The sequence below is a fragment of the Rattus norvegicus genome, chromosome 2 (assembly GCF_036323735.1).
Source record: "Rattus norvegicus strain BN/NHsdMcwi chromosome 2, GRCr8, whole genome shotgun sequence".
Taxonomy (NCBI): Eukaryota; Metazoa; Chordata; class Mammalia; order Rodentia; family Muridae; genus Rattus; species Rattus norvegicus.
This window is the reverse complement of record NC_086020.1, coordinates 154,010,222-154,037,415: the sequence shown is the minus strand read 5'-3', so window position 1 is coordinate 154,037,415 and position 27,194 is coordinate 154,010,222. Positions and strand designations below refer to the sequence as shown.

Genomic DNA, 27,194 nt, shown 5'->3' with positions numbered 1-27,194 from the left:
TAATAAGTAGCAAAAATCAGATGTGATATTCTGATAACACAAACTACCTTTACATATCTTATATAAGTGAATTCTAATTTTGATTCATTAATTTATACTTAGTACCAATTGCTCTATCTGCTAGCACTTACAAAGTTTCATATTTGTACACAGTCATTAAAATAACATAAGATCTGTCGTCTGGACTTGTAATACATAACAATCTTGTATCTTTTGTATACAGTTGGTCACATTTACATTTGCTCTTGGGAGACTTTTTCCTTTTTAAATCTATATTGAACTGGCTTCCATGTTTTAAATTTAATTAATACATTATTTTCTGAGATAGGGCTTCTCTGTGTAACTGTTTGGAACTCATTATATATACCAGCCTCTCCCTCCTGAGTTCCCGGACTAAAGGCCACCTTACACTGCCCTTAATTTTTAAGTGCTCAATTGTGTCTGTGTATGTATGTGGGCAGAGGGACTGATCCACTGGAGTTACAGGAGTTGTGAACTGTTCAACCTGAATACTAGCAAAGGAATTTAAGTCCCTGGAAGAGTGGAAGGTGAATTTAGCCACTGAACCATCTGTCCAGTCCTCATGATACAATGTCCTGGGAGATAGGTAAAAAACATGCTACCTCCTTAAGGCTCACTTTACTTGATCCAACTATGGACTGGGAACGAATAGGGGTCTTGTTACAAGCCCCAGAGTTTTGGTTCCTAGAGTCTACAATGTTTAACAAATAAGCACCTAGATAACAAAACAAAACAAAACTGATCTGTAGCACAACGGGGAGGCAGTGCAGTAAGCCATGCCGGGACGTGAAGCAGAGTCGAGCCTGCAGAGGCCCTATCAGTGCACAGTCACTGAGAATTAGGGCTTTCTGCCTTTTCTTTCCGCTAGCTATGCACCTGAGGATGACCTTGTATTCCTATTAATCCTCCTGCCTCCTCTCCCAGAGTAGTTTTACAGATGTAAGTCACCTTGCCAGGGCCCATGACTGACTTTTAACGAAGCACCCGCAGTAACAAATGCAGCTGCAGGAGCTCCTTTGTGACCCATACCTGAGCATAGATCTCCAGGTGCAATTCTCCCATTCCAGACACAATCGTCTCCTTGCTCTCTGTGTCAAAGTGGACTTTAAATGTTGGGTCTTCCCGTGTAAACCTGGCAATACCTTTGGAAAATTTTTCCAGATCATTCTTTAAAGAGGAAGAAAAGTAGAAGAAGATTGATTAAGCATGAAAAACAGCTGCATTTGAGCTGTTACTGAATCCACCCATGTACACTGGCAAGTCAGAAATGAAGAGGATCCATATCTAGTTCTACTTACACCCTCCTTGAAAAAATGCAAGCTTGGCCACCACAGCCAAGAGACCAGGGCCCAGGCAGCTGAACAGGATTTTCTCTCCAGATGAAGAAAGAAAACAAGGGTCTAGGACTTAACCCTGTCCCCTCCTACCACAATAACCAAACTATCCATTTGTGGATGAGGAAACTGCCTTTGTGGAAGGAAGAGCCTGGAATTTTCAGAAGTCCTCAAATAATACAGTCCGCATGCTCACCAAGAGCCTTCTGCAAACTCAAGAGGATAAACCACTCTGTTAAGACCAACAGCAAAGGAAAATATGACATCAAGACGTTTCTGTTTGGAATCAATCTCCTTGGTTGTCGTCTGATCTACCTTTGATCGCTGCTGTAATCTCACACAGCAAGCAACAGGATGATATAGGTCCACGTCTCGTGGTGGGTGGCAGTGAGGAAGGAAAGGCAGGAGAGAAGGAGGAAGGCCTACCCCATTGCTGCCCAGATTAAACATGTCGGGGAGGGGAGGGAGAACTGGAGAGATGTCTCAGTGGTTAAGAGAATATTCATACTTTCCCTAGAACTTCCAGAAAAGAATCCAACCTGAGCTGGGGAGATGGCTCAGTTGGTAAAGCGTTTGCATCACCAGTCTGAGGAGTTGAGTGGGAATTCCCGACCCCATGTAGCACTGGCTACAGTAGCACACGTCTAATCTCAGAGCTCCTATAACCTGATGAGTGTCAGGGACACACACGGGCCGCTGTGGGGAGCAGGTAAGCAAACCTGGCACACAGCAGTGAGGACAAAGGAGACCCTATCTCAAACTCAGTGGAAGATGCTGGTGAACAGATGAGGTTGCCCTCAGACCGCCATGAACACACGTGCACTCACACTAAAAGCGATGGACACATCCACGCTCACACAAATACAGCCCTTCGTGATTAGACTGTAGTGAGTCATCCGTCCTTGGCCTACAGAACTAGAAAGGAACACTTTTGTGTTGTTTTAAGGTACTATGTTTTTGGTAATTTCTTATGGTAGCAACAGAAAATGAGCACATCCTGTATGATTAATATTAGCAGCCCCATTAACCACATGCTTGGAGCTGTAATGCCTAGTGTGCACGTTATCTCAGATTTAACAGTAGTGTAAATATGTAGACTGAAGTTAGGGCAGGAGCTCAAGGCCACACAGCTAACACACGAGGACAGTCAGTCCCGAGGCTCAGGGCACTCTTGGCTTTTCTCTGCACTACCTGCACTCAGAAGCATCAACCCCTCCACTACCAAAGCTCAAGTCCTTCTGGTGAGGAAGCTTCATCAGCTGATTGAAATTAACATACTTAGGAGAAGACATGTTTTAATGTTCGCATGTATAAGAAGGCAAGGATATCCCCAAACCTTCCTGGTTCACCTTGACTTCTTTCTGTTATCTCAAGTTATTAACTATTACACATCTCCCATAAACTCTGTAGGAGTTAAAGGTATGAAGACAGGGTTCGTGTCTAACCTTGCTAGCAAGCCTTAGCAAAGAGCTTGAAACAAACAAAGGTATCTTTCGGGGGTACAATGGACGGCATCCCCACAAGACTGAAAAGATGGGCTGCTTTCTTGTCTTTTGCTTCCTTGGCTTTCCTTTCTATATTGGAAAATGATCTGAAAAAATCCCAAGGTTCATCAAAACAAAGCAGTAGCTGTTAATAATGTGTGTTACCGGACAGGTTATCCAGATACACTCTGTAAATGATAGTTTTCAGATGGCAATACGTTTTAAAATGTTCACTCAATACACTAATGAATTAACTTCAACAAGGCAACTTAGGAACTACATAATTATGGCTCAAGACTGAACTAATCCAAACAGAGAGCAATAGGAATGCAAGGCACTCCAGCAATTTTGGCTCTGTCCAACGGCAAATGATATCACACCTAATTATGAAGTTAAAGACAAGTCTTCTAATTGACTTGTGATTTATAATCAGACACTTTGTAACAACCACAAATCTAGGAATGCATTATAATCCACAAGCTTTTAATTGATCAACTCTGTAAGGTACTGACAGGGAAGTTTTACTATGACTTCAGACAAACCCCGTCCCCTCCCCTTCTTTTTTAATAATTTAAGGCTCCAAGAAGGCAGACTTACCATTTAGAAGCCAGTGCTATGATAAAGCTATAAAGTACTCCCTACTATTAAATGCTAACTATTTCTTGAACAATAGTGAAGACTGATTATAATTTACTACTAAATTAAAAGAGCAATCTCAATACCAACAGAAGAAGCAGAAGCCAGCCAAAGGCAGCTTTCCACACGATACCCTATACAATACAGAGAATGAAGAGAGAGAGCTCAGTTTAGAGAAATCTGTTGAAGCTTAAACTCCTACCTTGTTAGAAGGCTTCATTGCTACTGAAATGACAGGATCAGGAACATGAATCGATTCCTAGAAAATATTTTTTTAAAAAAAGTAAAATATGTCAAAGGCAGTATCATGAGTCAGTGACAGATTAATGCAGTACATCAACAAGACAGCCAACATCTGAGGCTGGACCATGTGACTCTTAATATGCTTTGTATTAAGTAAAATATGAACATAACATTAATAAACACAGGTGCGTACTTACATGAACTCTTACCTCCCTAAATAAAATGCTTTATCTAATTTATCTACTTAACTGTTTAACATAATCACCATAGTGAAGTTAATTAAATGTGGGCATATGGAATTCTTTTTGTGGGCATATCCTTGTTGCTTGTTCTACATTTCCTGTTGCAATCTTCTAATAAGTTATTGCGTTTTATTTAAAGATTTATTTATTTTATTGATGAGTACACTGTTGCTGTCTTCAGATACACCAGAAGAGGGCATCAGATCCCATTACAGATGGTTGTGAGCCACCGTGTGGGTGCTGGGAATTGAACTCAGGACCTCTGGAAGAGCAGCCAGTGCTCTTATCTACTGAGCCATCTCTCCAGTGCCATGTGTTTTATTTACAATAAACAGAAGGGCACCAGAGTCTTTATACGCACATCTTATTTGATCAATGACAGTTCTAAGAAGCGGAAAGTATCCTCATGTCACAAAGTTACTAAAAAGAACAAAATGTCACCTGGCCAAGGCCCAGGCAGTAATACTGGGCAGAAGTGAGACTAACCAAGACCAACTGCCTTCACTGTCTAAGTGAGCAATTCCCACAACAACCAACCACTTCATAACGCAATGGCACGTGTTAAGTAAACATGGGTATGAATGTTTTGCCTGCAAGTGCTTTTCTGTGCACCCACTGTGTTCAGCAGCCTGTGAGCACAGTAGGGTGGAGATCCCCTGAAACTGGAGTGAGGTAGCTGGGCCATCATATACAGCTGCTGGGAACTCATGCATCCTCTTCAAGAGTAGCAAGAGCTCTTAACCACTGAGCTCACTCTCTAGCCCGGGGCAAGCACTTACATAAGGTCTAATATAAAGTGAGGTCTCAAGACTGTAGACTTATGGGTTTTGTGCAGTCTTATAATAACTTATAAAACCCAGAGATAAAAAAGGCTATAAAATTATGAAATCATCACATGCTAGAGGAAACTATTAAATAGAGTGGTTCTGATATAAGTGAACCACTGTGAGTGACTCCTGTGTACTCCTACTCTTCACTGAACTTCCCCATTGTGCATAAGGTAAAAGACCTTGTTCTGCTATGGAAGAAGTAAGGTAAATGAGTGGTGTGGAAAGAGGCAGGAACTGCTTGAACATGCTTTTCTCTCGTGGCCCTTCAGAAACCTCTGAATTCCAAAGAGCCAGCTGTCTACAGTGTACTACATCTGACTGTCTTCGAGCCCTGTGTTCTGTGGTGGTTTGAATGAGAATGGTCCTCATAGGCTCACAAGTTTGACTGTTTGGTTTGCAGTTACTGGAACTGTTTGGAAGGGATTAGAAGGCATGGCTGTGTTGAATGAGGTAAGCACTAGAAGTAGGCTTTGAGGTTTCAAAAGCCCCACCCCCACAGCCTATAGATCTTGATGTAAAGCTCTCAGCTACTGTTTCAACACCATGTCTATCTGATTCCCTCACCATGGTGATCATGAACTAACCCTCTAAAACCAGAAGTAACTCCTAAATTAAATGCTTTCTTTTATAAGAGTTACCTTTTCATGGTGTTTCTCCACAGCAAGAGAACAGTGACTAAAATACCTTCTAAGGTAGACACATTGTTATCCCCCAAGTCTTTCTAAATATTATAGTCTGGCCTTATATTGGAAGAGATCTCCCAAGCTAGTAAGCAGCACTCCACTAAGATAGCAGCAAGACAGTGACAATATTTACAGGGACACCCACAGGGGGCAGCACATCTCAGGGGAGAAGGGCTGGAGCCACAGTTTCCAAGTGTTATCTAGTAGAGAGTCCCTCCGCATTAAAACTTTGGAGGACTGTGGAATGGTTTGGTAAGCCAAGCCAGGCAAGTAAGCCCACACGAAGTACTTCTGCAGCTGATATTCAAAGAGCTCTAACCAGTGAGGGCTTGACGAACTTGCCGGGCACTCAATGCTGTTTTGCTGCAGTGTGAAATACAGTAAATACAAGTCGACCTCTGAAAATCAAGTGATGAATGGCTTTGCAGTCCACGGCTTACCATAGAAAGGTCACTGTTGTCTTTGTTTGTGAATGTGTCTCCACTTGCACAGTCAATGCCAAACAACGCACAGATGTCTCCGGCATATACTTCTTCAACATCCTAAAGAGAAGCACAGTGCAGTTCATACCCGAACATAAAAATACCCAAGATGCAGTGTGAAGCAACTGCACTGTAAATACACTGCACATAAGCAATCCAGACATTCTAAGGGAATTTTACAGACAAAGAGCAAGTCCAACACCAACAGTCATGCCAAGACATTTCCGTCTTCAACAGGTCTTTACGGCACTGCGTATCTCAACTGATAAATTCCAGGGCTACGGCTTCTTCAATGGTCTGTTTTAAAAGCAGGGCTTACACTGAACTGCATCGGGACAGTGAGAGCATACAGGGCAGGCATACAAGGAAAACTGCAAAGGAAGTTCAATAAACAAAGGTGAATGGGCCATTGTAATAAAGTATTTTTAATTCCTCACAGAGGCAAGGAATACGAAAACACAGGAAAGCCAGAACAAAGCACTGCAGCCTCCAGACTTCCGAGTTATTGTCCTCCCCACTCAGGCTTCATTCATGACTGCGGCAGTGTGAGTGTCTCTCTGGTGACACATATTTGCTTGAGTCTGGCATGAAATATCTGTGTATCTAGTAACTCTCTAGCCTGCTCCGGGCTGCTTACTTTGCAAAGCTGGCAAGTTGTCAGACTACCTATTCATCTTCCAAGAGACAAAGGTACGTCTTCCAAAATCCCCCTATTATTCACTTCAACTAATAGGTCTCCCTGGGTACACAGAGGTAGGCCAGATAGAGGCGTGGCTTCATGCCCTTGGCATTTTTACCAGGGCCTATCTACAAGGACTTCAAAAGGCTACGGCATATTCATATCAAAGACCCAGACTACCTCAACAAGTTCCAGATGCTCAGGTGGATCTGCAAGCTGCATGGCTGAGAGTTTGTATTATGTATTCTGGGCTGGCCCTGTGAGTCTGATTCACATCCTGAACACACGTACCTTCTCTGCCAGCATCTCTGTGCCTCTTGAGAAAAGTACGAAATCTCGTATTGTACAGGAATAAAAGCTCTAATGCTAAACACGAGTTTCTCAGAAAACAAATCCATCAAATCATGTAAAAAACTGTAAATTCATTACTCATTTATCTTTAAGAATTACAGTTCTAAATGCTTCTAAAATTCAACCTCTCTCTCTCTCCCAGACAGGGTGCCCCTATGTATTCCAGGCACGTCTGAGTCTGCCTTCGCTTCCTGAATTCATGTCCCTTCACGGCCAGCATTTTTATAGCTCTTGAGGAAAATACTATATCTTGTGCCAAGTCTCTTCCTGAACCATGGCCTTTGAGGAAGCATAGCTACCTTCTAATGGCATAAACCAAGCTCTTAACAACTTGTTTAACCTCCACAAGGTGCTGGACCAGTTGCAGCACAGCTGAGTGCAAAGGGAGCCAGGAAACTGCATGTTCACAGAGATGCTGCAGTGTAGCGCAGACAGCAGGAAAGCACGGCTGCTCCCTGCCCGGGAAAAGCCTGCCACATCATCGTCTGTGAAATACTCGCCTCCATCATGTCGGCATGCATGCGCACCAGCCGCTGCACGCGCACTTTCTTTCCTGTCCTCGTGTTGTAGATGGTGCTTCCCTTCTTCAGTTCGCCTTGATAATTGCGGACGTAAGTTAACTGTCCGAAACGGCCTGCCTGCAAATCAAGATTGGGTTTTTAGAAGGACAAAAGAAACAAATCGAAAGGAGAGCTTTTCAGCTACCTTCAAACATTCTTTCAGTTTTAGAAATTATCTTCATACATTTCAGTTTACTGTCATACTACAGCCACTGGAATATCAATAGGGTCAGGGGATGATTGTTGCCAATCCACATTTTTGGTACCAGAATACTATTGTACTTCTAATATTATTACATTTTTTATTATTTACATTAAGTTATCTTTTGCTTTCTAATATTTCAAAAATTCAGTTTAATACAATATGGTATGAAAAACATGGTGCAATTATGAAGACAATTCACTCTTATCTGTCTTACCTGTCTAAGGCCACCTCTAACAATTATTTGGAAAGTACACAAGGGTTGTATGAAGAGACCAAATGTTCCATGCTGGATTATTGGATACATACTGAAGAGCCACCATTTATTATCATGTTAACTTACATAGTTAGGACAACAATAAAATCCCAATGGAAGCTCTTGAGATGTATTTCTTACAAGTACAGGTATCAACGTACATTTTGGGGGTAGGGCAGGGGCAGGTTAGGTACCACAATGCATGAGTGGATGTTAGAGAACAGCGTTACAGAATCAGCTCTCCCCTCCCACCACGTGGGTTCTGGGATCAAACTCAGGCTGTCAGGTTTGGTGCTAACAGCCTTAGCTCACATCTCACAGTTCCCAACAGAAATTTTAATTAAGTGATCTTAAGGTTCACTCAGAAGAATGTGTAAAAAGAGATATTTCTCAAAAAATGAGAAAAAAATGATATAAAACATTAAATGCTCATATGTAAAAGTTGACCACTTTAGCCATAAAGAGCAAAGCCCATGCCATTTTCAGAAAAGTAAACAGAACTAGAGACTATATTAAGCAAAAAAAGCACACATTGATCATGAAAGTATTCGGACTATATTGGGGAAGAAAAAGGGGCCAACGGGGAAGCAGGAGCAATAACAGTGTAATGAGAATGGTAGAGAACCAGACACATTATATTTAACAATTTATAAGAATATAATTTGAATATCAAGGGTATAAAATATACTTGCTAATGGATGATAAAGTTAAATAGAAAGAAGAGAATTATTTTCAGAAGGTAACTGACAACTGGGTTTCTATGGAGGTAGCATATACACATCACGGTTCTCCACTAACTCTGACCCAGAAAGACAAACATCTCAGTCTCTCTCCGGTGGACCCTCGCTTCGGCTTTCACATTCTCAGCATTTAATGTGGAGCATTTGTAGAAACATGGGCATAGCAACCAGTAGCTGCCCACACCCACACCTATGCACATGTGGCTAAGCACTAACTACTCTGTGGGCTATTTAAAAGCAAAACAAAACAAAAAATAAATAAAACAAAGAAAGGAGGCTAGAGGGATGGCTCAGTAGTTAGCACTGCTCTTCCTGAGGTAGGTCCTGAGTTTAATTCCAGCACCCACATACCAGATCATAGCCTCTATAACTGCAGTCCCATGGGATCTGGTGCCCTCTTCTGGTGTGCAAATGTACATACAGACAGAATACCCATAAGCATAGGAAAAAAATAAATAAATAATTGGTTTTTAAAAAGGATATTAGCGTACAAGAGGAAAGTACTGAAAGGTTCCAGGGGAACAGGAGGGGGATCTGGGTTATATATACTCAAAATACATCGCAGGCACGAATAAAATTATCAAATAAAAGTGTTCTTTAGAAGTCTATGTTTAAACATATAAAAAGGAACTATCAGGAAATGAAAAGAGTCAAGCTCATAATACACATGCAAACACATTCCAGGTGTATTAACAATGCAAAGACAAAGCCAGGAAAGGAAAAGAACATGTCCACAAAAATATACAGAGTCCCAAGTTACCCGTGAAAAGAAAAATGAAGACTGAGATATTTTACTACAAAGTTTAAGTTGCTAGTTTTTTTAAATATCCAGCTTGTTGTCAAGTTTGTATAAATTAAGTAAAACACCTTGAATTTAATAATAAAAGAATGAAAGTTATTATTTACATTTATAAAAAAAAAAAAGAAATGCGGGGGGAGGGCGGTAACGGGGGAGGATGGGGAGGGGAACACCCATAGAGAAGGGGAGGGGGAGGGGCTTGGGGGATATTGGCCCAGAAACCAGGAAAGGGGATAACAATCAAAATGTAAATAAGAAATACCCAAGTTAGTAAAGATGAAAAAATAAATAAAAAAGAAATGCAGACAGAGAAGTGGTTCCATGGTAAACAGCATGTGTTGCTTCTCCAGGACCCAAGTTTAAGTCCCAATACCCACAGTGGGCAGCTCACACTGCCTGTAACGCTGGGATCTGGTGCCCTCTTCTGGCCTCTGTGGGCTCCTGCACCCATGTGCCTACACCCTCACACACAAACATCATTGAAAAATAAAGCTTAAATACAGCTGCTCTATAAACACACAGACAGCAGCGACTTCCTCCAAACGGAGCCATTTCCTCCCCATCCCCACCTGGAGAGAAGAGCCTGGTTCAGGACACTCAGGAAACTAAGAAACCTTCCAGGGCTAAGGGAGCTCAGAAGGTTAAGATTCAAGAGCCCTCATTGTGGGGAGAAGCAGAAAGGTTCTGGGGAAGAGCAGATGCTGGGTGCAGCGGCCTGCCAACTGGGAGAGGTCTCCATAGACACAGAGCTCTCCGGAGACCTGGACCATGAAGGGCTGGGCTGCTGGGTGCTGGGTGCTGGGTGCATGGGTGCCCACCATGCTCCTGTAGGCTGCCCCAGCGAACTCACTGGTGCACCAAACTCAATGGACTCGGGGTGAATCACTCTGTCACTGGTGCCCTATCTGGGTGGTAGATGCTTGTTTCGTTCCTGAGAAGGCACTTAATAGGCAACCATAATGACTTCTCTTTCAGGAGTGCAGTAAGAAGGGGAGAGAAAACGAAGGGCACGTCTACTACTAGTACTTCTCAAAGAGGTCAAGGATATGAGAAGCAAGGGAGAAAATAAAACCTAAGAAGCAGTCACAGGAGCTGTGGTCGGGTCTCCATTGCAGTAATAAACGCCATGTCAGCGTGACCGAGGAGGAGGCTCCAGCTTCAGGTTCCAGCAACACTGGGGAAGTCAGGACAGGAACTCAAGCAGGGCAGGAACCTGGAGGCAGGAGCTGACACAGTGGCCATGGAGGGGGCCGGTACTGGCCTGCTCCTTCTGGTTTGCTCAGCCTGCCTTCTTCTAGAACCCAGAACCACCAGCCCCGGATGGTGCCGGCCACACCATTATCCAGGAACAAGCATAGCAGGCTAGTCTGGTGGGAGCGATTTCTCAGTGAAGTCCCCTTTACCGGAATGATGCTAGCTTATGTCAAGTGCCATAAAACCAGCTGTGACAGAAGCCGAAGAGGACACGATAACGGAATCTAATGTGTTCGCTGGATGCCATTCAATCACGAAGGGGATATAAGCAATAGCCACGAATACTTGAATAAGTGTGGGTTTTATTAATAATAAATTAATATTGTTCATTCTTGCCATTAGTTGCTACTTACTAAGAGGAAATGGAATGAATTCTCTGTACAATCTTTATAATTTTTCTGCAAATCTAAAAAATGTGTTTTTTTGTTTTTTTTTTTTTAAATTATAACTTCCCATGTCAAAAGAAAGAAAGAAAGAAAAGAAAGTAGGTAAGGTGTTTTGGCTGGTGCGATGGCTCAGCAGTTAAGAACATCTGTTGCTCTTGAGGAAAATCCAAGTTTAGCTCCCAGCACCATATGGTGACTAACAACAGTTTGTAACTCCAGGTCCAGAGGATCAAAACCCTCTTTGGCATCCATGGGCCAAAACAAATACATCATTAAAATAAGTAAGCATCTTAACTGTTGAAGTCTAAATACTACATTGTAAAGTTACACCCCATCCACGTACACAAACTATACATTTCCAACTATCTGATTGCAGGTTTTAAAAATAGAGCTAGTTTGAGTTCCTTCCTAAGTGACTCAGGACAACTTCTCTCCTAAAAGTAGACCCACTGTTATTTATAATAATAAATATTATTCAATATTAGATAATATGAAGTCAATTTACTTAATACTCTGTTTGTTTTTGGTTTTTTGCTTATTTGTTTTACTTTTCTGAGACAGGGTCTCTCTCTGTAGCCCTGGCTGTCCTGTAACTCTATGTAAATCAGGCTGGCCTCAAATTTAGAGATCCGCCTGTCTCTACCTCCCAAGTGCTTGGATTATAAGTGTTTTATCACCACCACCACCCCCCCCCCACAAGCTATTTAATACAATACTAAACTACCATTTAAGATGTTTAAAGTAAGCTGGCCATGGAAGGACATACTTGTAATCCCAGCTCTCAGAGGCTGTAGCAAGAGAATTGCCAATTTGGGCCAGCCTGGGCTACATACAAAACCTGTCCCAGAACACAGAATGAGAAAGTAAATGTTCATGCAGTTTACAGAAACATGGATTATGTCTATATCTATATTAAATTAAAATACCCAGGTCAAATTATGTAGAGTATGATTTCTGAAAACCTTACATTTTAAAACTGCAAAGAGTTATTGCATCCAAAACCAAGGAACAATTCTTCTCTCTCATATGGGCACACGGTCATCTTCTAACAGGGCTAATAGTTCAGCTTATAAAGAAACACACATCTACAGAGAGCAGTAAACAAGTTAGACAGCATCTTACCTCCAATTTAAAAGCCAGGCCTACAAACGGGTGCGAGTCGTCTCTTTTGGGGTTCATTAGGATTTTGTTCTTCTCTTTTGAGTCACTTAAAATAAAAAAAATGTAAAACTATAAAATATAACACTGAATCTTTCTGTGTGTAGTGTCTGTGTGGTGGTGAGCACATGTGTTTGCATGCATGTATGTGTGCATGCGTGAATGGAGACCAGGGGTGTGCTGCAGTCACTTTCCGCCCTACTCCTCTCAGTCAGGGCCTCTCACTGAAACTGCAGCTAGGCTGGCAGCCAGCACATCCCAGCAGACATCCTCCTGTCTCCACACAGGCCCTCCCACACCCCCAGAGCACTAGTATCACAAGCACACAGAAGGACCAAGGCTCCTACTTGAGTCCTCACGCTTCCTCGGCCAGCACGCTTCCCCACTGGGCCGTCTGCGAGCCCTTAATGCTTCTTCCACATCAATTTGTTCTTACAGGGAGAAGAGGGTACGTTTGCTGACAACTGCTGGTTTACACACAAATGAGGCTCACTGAGTCCCAAGGCCTTGGTAACTAAACAGACAGCACCACAGCAGATTAGAACACCTAATAATGCAGGGAAATGATCCACGAGAGCCTTTAAAAGGTCTGTTTCCCTACTGCTGCTTTATGATATCTTGTGTTATTTTGTTTTACACATGTGCGGGGACACGTGTGCGGGGGCACATGTGGGGACGCGTGTGTCGGGACATGTATGAAGAGTCTGAGGACGTTTGTGAGTTGGTCCTCTCCTACGGTCATGTGGGTCCTAGGAGTCAAACTGAGGGCACGAAGGCTTGGAAGCTGACACCTTTATCTGATATGCTATCTCACTGGCCTGATTGCATTTTTTTTAAATTAAAAAGACCCTATAACTGAAAATGAATAATACCAAATTTAAAAAATTAATACTTTAAACCTTGAGAGATAATAAAATAAATCATACTTCTATGTCACAAATGATATGGGAACCTACCTGTACAGTAAGTATTTTCCTGTACACCCAAACTGATATCCACTAAAAGGTGATTTTTGTGAACGAGGAAGGAAAATCATAAATAAATGAAAGAATAATCCTTAAACGTTTTCATAGTGTGTTAGTATTACAGGACCTTTTCATAAACCAAGATTCAGGTGGTAACACTTACTTCTGATTGAGTAGAGCGTAATTCTGGACTTCAGATGGATTGGGGAGGAATTCTAAGACAGCATCCAGGAGAGGCTGAACTCCTTTGTTCTTCAGAGCACTTCCCAAGAACACAGGAGTAAAGGATCTACTCAGAGTAGCTCTCCGGATCGCTAACTACAGAATAAGAGAAAGTGATTCATGCTATCAATTTATGCTCCAAGTCAATTATGAACAAACGAACAAACTGAACTGATGCTCCGGAGTGCTGGTACCAGGGAAGGGACAAAAACAACATTCCAATAACTCAGTCAGCATATTGACAAGCGGGAAGAATTGTTTCTCTTATAAAAGGGCCAATAGCTGATTTATGGGACAATTACTTGATACTCTGAAAATCATTTTTTTATTTGGTATCAAAAGAGGTACATACATATATAATAGACACATTGAATATTGTAAACTGTATGCCAGTAATTTTATAAGGGGGAGAACACACACACACGCACACACACACGCACACACAGGCTGGGTGTGGAAGCACATACCATCAACCCCAGCACTCGGAGGCAGAGGCAGTTGAATCTCTAGGAGTACAGGGCCAGCCAGTTACGGTTGCATAGTAAGACCTTGTCTCAAAAATAAAACAAAAACCAGAACCAAATCTCTGGGAAAATTTATCAGAAATTAACATGGTTTAGAATGGGCAGAGAAATGGTTTTATGGGATAGGAGCAGTTTTCCTGTAAGCTTTTGTGAAGATTAGTTTTAATGCACAGTTCGGAACCCCAGGGGAGGGTGGGCTGGGGTGTTGTGAACCTCCGCAAATGTCTTGGTGGGTAACATCTGTTAAGGTGGAAGTGCCAGTCGCACTGCACTGCCCGTGGGAGGCACCGCACCGCACCGCACCGCACCGCACCGCACCGCACCGCACCGCACCGCACCGCACCGTACCGCTTCACGGCTGGGCGCCGGACTGAAGGGAAGACTCGGACAACTGAGCACTAGCGAACACTGACTGATCCCTGTGGCTGCCTAGAATTACCTCAGAACACTTGTGCTATTTTGGGGACTCAGAAATGGCGGTGGGAAAAGAAATGAGGCGATCACAAGCCATTTCACCATAATGGCTTCCCACTGCTCCCTAACATACAGATAGGGAAGCACTGTACCATTACCAAACTTAGTCTACATTTATAAAACACAGAACCATAGAAGGGCAGAAGGCAGGATAAATTAAAACCATCCTTAAAATAGTCCAACAAAGTCTCCACTTTCCAAAACGTTCCTTTTCGTAACATACATTTTCACACTTAAGTTACTATTTTCCACATGTCAATAAGCATCCAACCGCAGCACAGGCGCTAACACACACCCACCCAACCTGCAGAGACCAAGGCCTGTGCTCTCCACGAAGGCCTGTACAGAGTCCTGGGTATCCAGGAAGACCTTCATCTTCTGAACTGGCAACAACAGTTTGCTCTGCTGACGCTCCATACCATGTAGTGTATGTTAGACCTTCTGTGCCACATTCTAGGTAGACCCTAACAATCTTGTACACTGAGTTTTGCTTGGTTTTGCTTTGTTCAGTTTGGTTTGGATTTTTTGAGACATGGTCTCCCTATGTAGCCCAGGCTGACCTCAAACTCAGCATCCACACCACAGATAGCCTAGGCTCCACAGTGGTGCTTCTGCTGAAGGAATTGGGCCTGTGAGGCTCCTCTGGAGACACAATGACGCCCTCAGACTGTGTCATGTGCTTTGTTCTGTGAATTCCAGCGACTTACTAAACCTTTGGGAGTAATCTTAAAATGACACATTTTAATAACAGACACACCCCTATCTACCATGGTTTCTAATATGTACTTGTCTTTATTTAGGGTTAGCCCAACTCACCAAGGCTAAGGCGCTAGCTCCTTTCAGGATGTCAAAGAACGCACATTACAAGACAGGGCTCCAGTGAAGAACCAACAAGGACCCTCAGCTGCAGCAGGGTTCTTTCTTGTGTCTGAGTGCGATTGAATTTACACTTACATGTAACATCTTATGTACGATAATTACCTATCTGATCTCTGCTTCACATAACAAGTGACTTAAAAAGTTTAATGTCTTTATAAAAATACATAAAATTACCATTTTTACCATTTTGAAGCATATACCTCAATAACATTCTGTACATTCCTAATGCTACACAGCTCTCTTTATTCGTATTTAAAACTTTCATTTCCTCCAATTAAAACAGTCGTTCCCTGAAATGAAGGCTAACAACTCATGTAATCACCACTTTACTTATTTTTGTCTTTGTGAGAAAAAAATATTCACTCCACAGACCAGGCTACCCACTATGTAGCCCAGGATGACCCTGAATTAGTGGGAACTGTCCATCTCAGTCTTCCAGGTACTGGGATTATAGGTCTGCTGCTTAGATCACTCTATTTTCTATGAATTTGACAAATCTTAGTATATCACATAAACAAAATCATAAAATGACTATCTTAGAGGCTTAGCATTTTCACCAGAATGTCTTCATAGTTCATTTACAGCGTCACATTCCTCAGAATTTTGCTTTATTTTTTAGGGACAAAAAAATCTTTATATGTACAGACTGCATAATGTTAATACATTCATTCATTCATTCAAACAGACACTCATTAAAGTGCTTCTAGACTTGATGGGGTACAAGTAAACTATCAGGGACCGTTCTTCCTCGGGGTGTGTCGCCAGGGAGAGGCTTACTGCCAGACTGGCCCCACAGTGTTTGTTACATTTCCTTGGACCAGGAAGGCCCAAGGGTTCCCACTTCCCCAGATCTTCATCAATACAAGCTCTGGGCTTTGTTTCTTTGGCTAGTTGGTTGGGTTAGTCTTAGATAACATTCATCTTAATGGCATGAATGAGATCTCGCTATGACTCTGATTTGCATTTTTCTAGTGATTATTACTGAAACTTGAATATCTTATTTAGGGGAAATGTTTATTCAAAAGTCTCCTGCAAGAATCTTCACTTTTTGTAGCCGTGAATTGTATTAAATATTTTTACTCAGATTTCATTAATAAAGCCCATTAACAAAGAATCTATGTTCTCCACTCCAAAATTAACCCATTTTTAAACTATATTAAGATTCATTTCGAGGAACTGGAGAGAGCTGATCAGTTAAGAGCACTGGTTGCTCTTCTAGAGGACAGTGGTTCAATGCAAGCACCCACATTGCCGATCACAATCATCTGCAACTCCAGTTCTAGGGAACACAATGCTTTCTTCTGGCCCCCAAAAGCACTGCATGCAGGCAAAACACCAAATACATTAAAAAAAATTTTTTTAAGAAGACCTGTTTTTGAGAGCACTTGCCTTTAAATCAGACACTGAGGGGATTTTTTCTTCCAGAAACAGCTCACCAAGCTGCTCATCTGAATTAGCCACACATTCAATCAGCTCCTGCCGGTGGTCAGCTGCTGCGGCCCTCAGATCAGCCGGAATCTCATCATATCGAACAATCTGACTAAGACAAAGAATGCTTTACTTCTGCAACTCTAGGAATGTTCAGTTAAACATACAAACATCGAAGGTATGGCTAAGTACTAAGGTGATTCACTGATGGTCTGGTGAGCTCTGAGGTATCTGCACTCAAACAGCAAATGAGACAACATGCATGGTTATCATGCAGACAGGACAGTAGCAAAACCACTTCCACGGACCAAGTCATTTGCTCAAGACTGGACTACCAGTGGACAGAAGTGCCTAAACTCAACACTATCCACTAGGAGGGAAACAGCGGTACCCTTGATGTTATACTAGGCATCATAGTCCGTTTTTTACATATCAAGAAAACACCATGCATTCAGTGCCTGAATTACAGCAGCATGAAACTGGAGATCTGCCAACACTTACACATAAGTCTCTACTCCCCGCATTTTTAGATGAGAAAGCTAGTTTAAACAAACTAAGTAAACATCAGCTAATTTACAAGCTGACCTGTCTGAAGCCTGACTAAGCTTTAGAAAAGTCTGTCTGAAGGCTTTAAAACATGACAGCCTTTTGTCCATTCTGAAGCAGGTCACCTATCTTGAAGTGGGTGAGGTAAGCTTTGAGACAGAGTCCTGCCGTGTAGCTAGTGCTGGTTTAAGCTTGCTCTTGACTCAACCCCTAAGTGCTAGCAGGGTAAGCTTGTACCACCAGGTCTGGCTTTCCATTTTAATGTGAGTGGCTTACAGTACATTCGGACTGACATTGTTAACTATCAGTTCTATTACAGTTGGTATATTTTATTTCCTGGCCAGCCCCTAGAGCAGTGGTTCTTAACCTGTGGATCTTGACCCCTTTGCAGGTCACAAATCAGATTTCCAGCATATCAGACATTTACATTACAATTCAGTCATTAAAGTCACCTGAAAGAACAGCATTCAGGTACATTTCAAAAAGATAATTAATCTATGTTTAACTTATGTCTTCCTTTTCTTTGATGTTTTTCAAAATATAAGATTTAGTACTTTAGGACTTACCCAAAGTCTCCATCAAAGTAAATGGCTCGTTCTTCAATGAGGTCTATAATTCCCTTAAAATCCCCCTCTAAACCAATGGGTATTTGCACAAATGCAGCATTGTGATTTAGTTTGGATCTGAAAAACAAAAAACATTTATTTGCTTCTTCTCTCAAAATTATTTTGAAATGACAGAAGGCAACAAGGAAACAAAAGAACAATGGCAGACATTGGGGCTGAGAGGTCTAGCAGAAGAGGAGACCATATACAGCAAATGAAACAGACACCCAAACTCCAGGAGCTAAAAAAGCCAGTCCGTCTGAACACAGAACACAGAGTCATCTTTCACACCACACTCCCTGAACATGCTCATCCAGAAGCAGAAGGGAAAGACAGAAAAACGAACTGCAGATGACCAAGACATTAAAAGACAATGGGGCAGCAGAGCCTAGCTCTTATTCTTAAACCAAGCGACAGAGAGACCACCATTCAGTGAGAGTTCTCAAAGGAGAACTCACATCAGCCTACACCCGGCCTCACTGAACAGATGGCAGTTACCTTGAGAAGACATATGCTCTAGTTGGCACCATTTAGCACATACTAGGACTCCCTGTGTAACTATGGACAGTGAGCTAAGAACTACTAGGATTTGAAGAAAGCCAAGAACTTACAAAATACTAATATCTGGAGCTGGAAGGGTAGCTTGGTGGTTAAGAGCACTTGCTGCTCTTCTAGGGGACCTGTTAGGGAGTTCACAAATGCTTGTAACTCCAACTCCAGGAGACCTAATGCCTTCTTCCCTTCCTGTATAGCCATACATACAGGTATGCTATACACTTACAGAGACCCACATACACATAAATAGAAGTGTTTCCAGGATATTTAGTTACACAATGAATCCTGAGGTGCTGTTATTTGCTGAAAAGAAAAAAAAAAAAAAAACAAATCTGTTTCTAGTTGTTGTATGGTTTAAACCTTAGCACACATTTTTATTCCCTCTAGCTGGAATACAGACATGCCCTTAGCACACACTTTAATCCCAAACAATGAAGGTAAAGTTAGTTTGTAACAGGAAGCAGCCATGTTTGAAAGTAATGTCTAATTGAGTGGCAGACAAAGTGACAAATCAGAGAAAGATTTGATAGAATAGGATATGTCCAACTCTTGCAAGAAGAGAGGAAAAGAAAGCTACTTAAAAGAGCAGTGCAGAGAAGAGGAAGCAGTTTTACTAGGACAGTTGTAGAGACAGGTTGAAGAGAGAACAAGCCAGACACAGATGAAGACAGAATAAGCCAGAGAATGAGTAAAGCCAGATCAGAACAGATTGCCAAAGTTAGTATGAAGTCAAGCACAGCAATTCAGTCAGAAGACAAGAGTGAAGGCAGTTGAATCAGTCAGCTTGGAGGGGAGTTTGAGGCAGAACAGCTGAGTGAACCAGTCAGAGTTCAGAGAGAATAGAAGGGTGAGCTTATTCTGCAGTAAGTCTCGGAGGATGAGACATTCCAGGACTGGGTTGGACTGTATGGAGGCTAGAAGCTTCCGGGGCTAGGCCTAGGTTAGCAGACTGAGGCAGTGAGCCTTGGAGACAAGTCTAAAAAAATGTGTGTGTGTGTTTTTTTAAATGTATTAATCTAAGGATAGTTACCTAAGGAAAGAAAATGAAATTTAAATTAAGATTCTGTAGTGCTAGGGATTAAACCAAGGCCAGGCATATACTAGGCAAGTGCTCTACCACTGAGCTATATCCCCAGACCAAACTCAGAGATTTGAAAAGTACCTCTATGAAAAATGATATTACAGTAAATGAAAAATTTATGGAATTAGCTATACAACTGCTGAATATTTTTAAAAGACAAAAATAACAAAAAAAGACACAGAAGACTATCAAATTCATGAGCTTTTAAAAACCTCAAGAATTCTGTTTGAGCCAATATAATTGCTCAATTGCTAGTGATATAAAATCTTGATAAAAAGTTTAAAAATTTCAATTACTGGAACCCATGTAAACAAGGAAGATCCAAACCACAAAACCATCCTTTGATTCTCACCTGTGAGTGATATGGTAGCGCTCTTTCTCTCTCTCTCTCTCTCTCTCTCTCTCTCTCTCTCTCTCTCTCTCACACACACACACACACACACACACACACACACACACACACACACACACACAGAGACAATGCATAAATAGGAGCTTTCGGTTGGGGATTTAGCTCAGTGGTAGAGCGTTTGCCTAGCAAGCACAAGGCCCTGGGTTCGGTTCTCAGCTTGGGGGGTGGGGGGAGCTCTCTCATGAGCCACTGCCTAAGAGGAAGATGCAGCATGACAGAAGACGATACACAAAGGATAGATCCAAACGTCCCAAAATCTGCTTCACGAGAGCTCCAAAATGAGAAAAGATACACAAAGAGCCAAAGTAATCAAGTCACAAAGAGAGGTCTCTCGAAATCAGAACAAGAACTCGTAGAAAGAGTTCATCTAGAGAGTGCCACCAATAAGAAGCAAACACGGTGTACTTTTACCAAAAGATATTTTAAACACCCAAAGAAGATAAACATCGCTTTTCAAATACATCCTCCGCCAGATATTCTGTTATCAGATGTGCCACTCTCAGCCACTCACCACCGCAAGGGCTTCAGCCTGTGCCCCTCAGCTCTGGTGGGTAAAATCTGCTAGGGCCACGATGCGACATTTGCTACATCTGTTCAGAACCCCACCTTCCTGCAGTTTAAAGAGGGCACAAGAACGTCCAGCACCTACAGCTTCCCTAAAGCAGCACAGTGCAGTGTTTTTCTGGAATGAACTCTAGTAGAAATAAGAGACACATTTTCTCCATTCCACAGAGAAGGAAGCTAATGAACCACAGGGCAAACTGAACCACTGAGATTGTACCCCATTTACTAAGACTCACAGAAACACAGTTTTGAATCAAGAAAGACACTTTAGAATACAACATAATAATGGGATTAATCGTCCTGAATGTGGAGGCTCAGTACCTCATTTGCTGAAGGGCCCTGGCTGGGTTGGAGCCCATTCGGTCCAGTTTGTTAATGAAGGTTAAAAAGGGAACGTTGTAGCGCTTCATCTGGCGACTGACAGTCATGGTCTGGCACTGCACTCCACCGACTGCACAGAGGACAAGGACCGCACCATCCAGGACTCGCAGGGCCCTTTCCACTTCTATTGTGAAGTCCACGTGGCCTAAAGGAGACAAAGCCTCTTTAATATTCAGTCAGTTTGTATTAGGCCAGGTGAGGCTTCCCGCTGCTGTGATAGAACTCCGACGAAAACAACATGGGGCACAAAGGGTGTATCTGGCAAACCCATTACAGTCCATCCTCAGAAGCCAAGGTCCGCTCACTCACTGGCTCCTAATGACTACCTTAGCACACTCTCTTATGTGATGGACGACCACTTGTCTTGGGGAGGCCTGGGAGGCCCAGCGGCCTGGGCCCTCCTATGCCCCCACAGACTTTCCTACAGGTAATATGGTGTAGGTATGCTCACAAGGCAATATGGTGTGGGTATGTTTACAAGTTGAGCTTTCTGTTCCCACTTGTCTCTAGCTTGTGTCAAGGTGACAAAAAACTAACCAAGACACTTGATCCCCTGTCCACCCCACATACCAATACAACAATCTTAAACAATAATCTCTTCTTTCCTGTTTATCCTCAAGACCTCATGTTAATACTAATATCCCAATATAAAACACAGCGTTGACAGTCGTAGTCTTTAAAAACCCAGTGTCTCTTTTAAAGTCCCAAGTCTCCCTTAAATATCTCATAACTATTGGTTGCTGAAAAATCAAATAACAAGTTAAATACTTTCTTACTCCAGGAGGAGAGAATCAGGGCAGTCACAAAGCAAAGCAAATTCGAATTTCAACAATGGAAAAGTTCCAAACGGCTTGAGCGGCTCCAGCTCTCTGGCTCCCCCACCCACCGCACATACATCTTCTCTCCGAGGTTCAGGCCAGCTCCACTCCACAGCTGCCAACTATCCTTGGTGGTCATCCCACTGTACTGTCACCTCCAAAATGCTGGGGTCTACACTGAACCTGGGCTGCGCCTTTACCCACAGCCTCTCCTTGGATCGCTTCAAAGCTAATCTTATTACGCGATGCCAAGACTCAATTGCTCTCCATGAACCTGTCAATCCTGGGCCTTCTACTTCAACTGAGGCTGCACTCACACCAATGGCCTCCTCTCACGGTGCCAAGCCTCGGCGGATCTCCAAGACCCCTTCAAGCCTTTAGACCCAGTGCTACCTAGGTGACTTACACATTACTGTGTTCAGCTGCCAGCAGGACATGAAATCTTGGCCTCCCCTGAACAGCATAGCATCTCTGTGCTGGCCCTGGGGAAATAATCCCAGAAGACTCATTTCAGTGATGCTGATTTCTTCTTAGTTACAGCTAACTTCTCACCTCCAGCTGCCAAGCATCGATGGTACCAGCAAAGCCAGTGCTTTCTCTGTGGTGCTTACTACCACTGCTGACTCTAGCCTAGCTGGCGAGACACTGTCTATTCTTAGTTCAAACTATCACGGTGGCTCTGGTACAGCCTTTGCTTCTCTCTGAAACTTCAGGAGCCAGGCCTCGCCTGTCCGGCATGTCTACTGTCTAAGCCCACAATAGCCTATTGAGTTCTAAGCACTCACTGACTTTCTCAGTTCAAAATTCCAAAGTCCGTTCACAACCCTCTCCAAAACCAACACAGTCAGCTCTGTCACAGCAGAATCCACAACCTGTACCAAGTTCTGCATTTAGTTTCCTATTTCTTTGATAAAACATCGTGACCAAAAGCCATCTGGAAAGAAAAGGCTTCATTTGGTTCAAAGGTTACAGTCCACCGTGAGGGAAACCACTGAAGGAACTGGAGCAGAGACCACGGGGGCTGCTCGCTGGCTCGCTCAGCGCCACGTTTCATTTCTCTCAGGACCACCTGCATGCAGGCATGGGGGGGGGGGTGAGGGTGTGCACCCAGTGGCTTGGCCCTCTATCAATTAGCAATCAATAAAATGCCCCACAAACTCACCTGCAGACAATTTATGATGAGAGCATGTCAGGTTGGCAAAACCTAGCAAACCAGGACACTGTGGGAAGTCCTTCACCCCAGCTCACTGCACACATCTTTACACTGGGACGTGCATTCCTCATGCCATCAATCTTACCCACCCAGCATTGGGTTCGAGGCTCAACAGGATGACTCCCAAAGGACATTAGGGAGAGCTAGACCATGGTAAAGGGAGAGCCCTTCTAACTTTCTTGTGATATTTTTCAAAGAAGCAACAGACAGATGAAGTGCTGTAAGTCCCAAATCTGGTAGGAATTCAGTGTTGCACTTTTAAAATTTGATCCTCAAAGATGAATTGGGTCATACTAGAGAAAAGAATTACATAGAGTTTTTTTCTCCAAGAACATACAAAGTAAGGGGCAGCTTACCTGGAGTGTCTATGATGTTGATATTGACATCTCTCCACATGGTGTAGGTAGCTGCTGACTGAATAGTGATCCCTCGCTGTCTCTCTAGCTCCATGGAGTCCATGACAGCACCGACTCCATCTTTACCTTTCACCTAAACATGAGCACAAAATTCACATTTTCCTGACTTTCATCCCAAGAAAGAAATCTTGACTGAAATGGAACCAGAAAACAAAGCTAACGTACACATCTGTGAGCTAAGCCTAATCCTGTAACCGTGTCATTTCACAAGACTGTTATCTGACGACGCGTTTCCTGTCTCAGCTACCAAGACTGCTTTTCTTTGTTGGCAGCTGACAAGCATTTGGGGCCACCATCTGTTTCCCCTGAACTGCTGGCTGCTGGCTTTGCAGAGTCTACGAACTACTGATATTCAGGCAGCAGACCTCTCTGCTCTGTTCTGCTCAGCCTATGAGGCAGAGAAGGACAGTGGTTAGCTTTAAAAGGATCTGCTTTAGCGGGTGCTTTTCACCTGAAGAACAGTCTGGGCTAGAGTTCAGGTACCCAGGGCTTGGCGGTATCTTCGAGTGCCAATATTTCACATAGTGCTTCCCTGTTGGGTTTTTGGTAGAGCTTATAATCGGTGTTGCGAATGAAAGTTCCTGAAAAGACGCCGTGCCTGGCTGTGAACGCAGAACTCCTGGAAGGAGTCCATCTGCAGAGACTGCTGGACCCATCAGAATTTCCTCCTGTGGAGAAACTGGAATGGTGCAGGTTCAGGGGTTACTTACCTTGTGCTGGGCCATGCCTACTCTGCATCTGACAAACACCTCTCGAGAATAAGCCAAAACCTCTTAGAAGCTATTAACCTAGCAGGACACTAGCTGCTGCCAACCCTAAAGCTAAGAATGTCACCTTGGGCCTGTAGACCAGTTCCCCAACTCACTGTGTTTCCCTCTCTGGTGTACCCACAAATGCATGTCAAACTCATCTTGATTTCTGACTTCCTTTGTTCTATAAAATTAAAACATCCTGAAAATGCTTGCACATTAGAACATGAAATTTGGGACAACCTAAATCTGTGTTCCTGAGCCATGGTCACTCAAAATGGCTCCAGATAAAAACTCTTATTTCCTTTAAGATGAGAGCTGTGATTTTTTTTTTTTTTAACATCAACAGCACCTTTTGAGACTCACTTTCCATTTGACATTATAAACATGGATCCTTCATAAAATGCTTGAGTATTGTAACAGCTGTGTAAGGTGTGGGATGCCGTATCAACATCTACTCAGGATACTCACAGTGATCACTTCTAGAGAGATCATTCATGGCAACATCTCAAACCCGCTTGACCTCTCCTCTTCGTTCATCTGACTTTAGCTAAGGAGCCTCTGTGACAGTGGTTCTCAACCTGTGGGCTGCGACCCCTCTGAGGTGGAACGCGCATTGGAAAACACAGGTCTGTATATTATGACTCAGTTATGAAGTAGCAACAAATATAATTCTATGGCTGGGGTGGGGGTCACTGCGACATGAGGAGCTATATTCAATGCATATAGAAAGCATTAGGAAGGTAGAAAACCACTGCCCTGGTGACCGCTGTTTTCATCCTAAAACAAGGTTTTGTGAAGCCCATGAAACTGTAACTACAGAACAGTTGAAATCAAGTTCCGAATCGCTCTGGAATGGTTCTAGAATCAACCACTAAGTGCACACCTCGTGCATCGTGGCAATCCTGCCGGTGTAGTACAGCACCCGTTCTGTTAACGTCGTCTTCCCAGAATCAATGTGAGCCGAGATTCCAATGTTCCGGATTTTCTCATTGGGAATTGATCCTGACGAACACCATCGGTAGGTCTTCCAATTAGCCTGAGAAACAGTTGTAAAAGCTCAGTTCGATACACCTATTATAAGAGATCACAATTAAATGTGAACTGTGAGGGTTTTTTCCCCTCAACCACAACTCATGGGTCCTCAACCTCTGTGTTACTTAAGGAGCCCTGGATTTAATTCTGAATAACACTGAAAACTAAAAGTAGTATACACACTATGGCTAAATGTTAGTTTTAAACTTAAAACTTTTAAAATTATGTGTACATGTGTTTTGCTTGCATGTTTATCTCTGCACCATATGCGTGCTTGGTGCTTGAACAGATCAGAAAAGGCCTTTAGGTCCCCTAGAGCTGGAGTTAGAGATGGTTCTGAGCAAAGGCGAGAGTTTTGGGGACTCAACTCTTCCTCAGGAAGTGCAGTCACAGGGTGGTCAAAAGGACAATTTGAAGGACCCTGTTCTCATTCTGCTGTGTGGGTCCCAAGACTGATACTCAGGCTGTCATATTTGACAACTCCCCTATGGCTCAGCCTTGCTGCTAACTTTTAAACACACACTGTCATAACATCAGAACGATACCTCTCGACGACGACCACTTTAACAAGAAATACAAGTTTTAGATTGAATTTTACCATAGGTTTTCAGTTTTCCCTGTCCTAATTTACAGCTAGCAAGAGTATGTAAGGACACACAGGTCTACCCAACTAAGAGCCTACACACACACACACACACACACACACACACACACACACACACCCTCCCCGAAAAGGTTTCCAATTTCAACTGCACGGAAACAATGAAGTGCCTTTTGGGGTGGTAGTTGTTCCTGTGAGCTTTACAATGGGGAGAGGGAATGTATTTACTGAATCAAAACAAAACTGCACACCCAAACACTTGGCAAACACTGCTCGGAAGAGGGAAAGTGACAACATGTCAAAGCAGACAGTTGGCAAGTGCTTGGGTGGCAAAACAAACCAGGGCCCCATGACAGGTAGGGGGCCACATCTACCAATAGCTTCCCTGCTCTGAGTATATCACTCCAAAGACTTACAAAGTTTAATCTATACACCTTACTAGGAAACATGACCTGTGATGAGCACCAGGAAGTTGAATAGAACCCATTCGTTCAGAGAGCATCCAACCATACCCAGTAGTAAGAGGAGCACTGGATAACGAGTCAGAAATCCGGGGCTTGAGTCCGGGAGCCGCTAACTTTCATCTGACCTTCACTCGGGGCACTCCTCTTTAAGGTAGATCATACCCATCAGGAGGCGGGGGACCCCAGCGCAGAGCTGGCATACGGATAACCAGGAGGTTACAGGGCTCGGGAAGACGCCGCTCAAGACCCAGGGTAAAGAAGGGGTGTCGCCACCTGCTCGGCTCTGGAAGGCTCGCTGGCACCAGTTACCTGCTTCCCCTGCCAACCCAGGATGGCAGGGACCCGAGGGAGCGGCCCACGCCCCAGGCCTGCAGTGATCCGCAGCAGCCGCATGACAAGTCTGGAACAGCCACTTCCAGGGTTCCTGCTCCGCTGTGCTCTGTTGTGCTCAGCGCCGGCAGCAGAGCGGGAAGCGCTCAAAGTCACGCCTGCAACTCCAGCCACAGGAGCACTTCCGGGAGGAAGGTCAGGAGGTCGGCCAGAGGAAAGCAAAGGAGAGGCACCTCTGTCTGAGTTCTATATAGCGTGCGTCCTCTGCTGGTCAGGAGGAGAAAGTGCAGTTTATGCAGAGGGTTGTCATAGGGAGGTGGCTCTACTACTGAGGCAGGTAGTCTGGTCCCTTTGTCTTTAAAGGAAAAAATAAAAAATAAAAACCATCGCTGTATAAAAAATGTTCTGGGCATGGCGGCACACTCCTCTAATACGAACACTTCGGAGTTAGAGCTAGGTGGATGTCTTGTAAGTTCTAAGACAGCCTGGTCTACACAGAATTCCAGGCCAGTCAAGTCTAGACAGAGAGAACCTTTTCAACAAAACGAAACAAAAGCAGCAAATTTTAAACATAGTTGTTTTACCTATATGA

At 43.2% G+C, this 27,194-nt stretch overlaps 1 protein-coding gene across 2 annotated transcripts in view; it reads right to left on the bottom strand.

Annotated features, from left to right (window-relative positions):
• Positions 1-26,815, bottom strand: part of Gfm1 (G elongation factor, mitochondrial 1) — a 44,923-nt gene extending 18,108 nt beyond the window's left edge. Inside the window, exons 1-12 of one of the 2 annotated variants that reach the window (XM_063281134.1) lie at positions 26,582-26,815; positions 25,059-25,211; positions 23,364-23,496; positions 20,917-21,121; positions 17,945-18,061; positions 16,790-16,944; positions 13,469-13,619; positions 12,305-12,389; positions 7,486-7,623; positions 5,914-6,015; positions 3,678-3,734; positions 1,051-1,188 (exon numbers count right to left, since the gene is read on the bottom strand). In XM_063281134.1, coding sequence (XP_063137204.1) covers positions 1,051-1,188; positions 3,678-3,734; positions 5,914-6,015; positions 7,486-7,623; positions 12,305-12,389; positions 13,469-13,619; positions 16,790-16,944; positions 17,945-18,061; positions 20,917-21,121; positions 23,364-23,496; positions 25,059-25,211; positions 26,582-26,665 — 1,518 coding nt within the window. In that variant the 5' untranslated portion in view covers positions 26,666-26,815. Of the gene's footprint in view, positions 1-1,050; positions 1,189-3,677; positions 3,735-5,913; positions 6,016-7,485; positions 7,624-12,304; positions 12,390-13,468; positions 13,624-16,789; positions 16,945-17,944; positions 18,062-20,916; positions 21,122-23,363; positions 23,497-25,058; positions 25,212-26,581 lie in introns of both variants that reach the window. The other variant, NM_053625.2, reaches the window with a different exon arrangement.
• Between the last annotated feature and the right edge of the window lie 379 nt (positions 26,816-27,194).